General features: G+C 42.1%; 1 protein-coding gene across 1 annotated transcript in view; it reads left to right on the top strand.

Annotated features, from left to right (window-relative positions):
• Positions 1-960, top strand: part of LOC119593541 — a 10,231-nt gene that overhangs the window by 6,824 nt on the left and 2,447 nt on the right. The window contains 2 exon segments of the mRNA XM_037942503.1: positions 534-657; positions 786-891. Of these exon segments, the coding sequence (XP_037798431.1) occupies positions 534-657; positions 786-891 (230 nt within the window).

Below are 960 nucleotides of genomic sequence, written 5' to 3'. Positions count from 1 at the left end.
GTTTACTACAGCGTTTCGGTTTGTGTCTTTTAAGACCACTAGTACTGGCATGATTTTTAATAATCTAAATCCTAAATAAATCATCCTTTTTATTATCATTTTTCATTAGCTGGGCCCCGTGGCAAAATTTCAGATTATTAAGACTGATTAATGAACTTGAAGAAATCTTTGAATACTTCTTGAACAAATCGGGGACTTTCTAAGGAGTATAAACGTAAAGAAGAATTAGAGTGCATCGAATGCTGTGGCCGGACAAGGTTGATGTCCCTGTTGTTCATGCCCCCGCCTGCATGGCCCATCTAGGTCAAGGCCGGGCAGTTGTCTGGGGTGGATGACCCCTTTGCCGCCCTCCCGGGGTCGCCCCATGCAGACAGGATGGGGGGCCACAGGGCTCAGTAACTAAAGGCAGGCTTTCTGGGGTCGCACGCCCAACAGGCTTAGATATCACATGTTCCCTAGTTCCCCATATTTTTATAGATACATTTCATTTATAATCAAACTGAATGAAATTAAACCTTATTTCTCTCCATTAGCTGTTACCCAAGTCTTTAGCGGAGCAGCGCTTAGTGGCGTCAGCCATATTTTCAGTTCATATGCATCTGACCTCAGCAACTACGACTTTGACAACACAATAAGTAGTGTCTCCCAGACCGGAATGTGAGTGTGAGAGCTGCCTGTGTCCAAATGTAGATCCTGTGATTATTATAACAATACATGAAAATCAGTCTATTAAAAAATAACAGGTGTAACAAATACCAGTGGAATGACGATGAAAAATTCCACAGGTGGATATACTACGAAAATGTGGATTACAATCGGCTGCCTGGAAAGGTGTACTGGGTGCATGGAATTGAAATAGCAGCTGCCTTCCCAATCGCTTATTCGAATATAGTATTGGATTCTCTGTATTTCAGTACTATTATGAATCTAACATGGTGTCTGAGAACGGTTTATGGCAAA

The sequence above is a fragment of the Penaeus monodon genome, chromosome 32, assembly GCF_015228065.2.
Source record: "Penaeus monodon isolate SGIC_2016 chromosome 32, NSTDA_Pmon_1, whole genome shotgun sequence".
In the NCBI taxonomy this organism is placed as follows: domain Eukaryota; kingdom Metazoa; phylum Arthropoda; class Malacostraca; order Decapoda; family Penaeidae; genus Penaeus; species Penaeus monodon.
The sequence above is the reverse complement of the archived record's forward strand: the minus strand, read 5'-3'. Positions and strand labels throughout refer to the sequence as shown.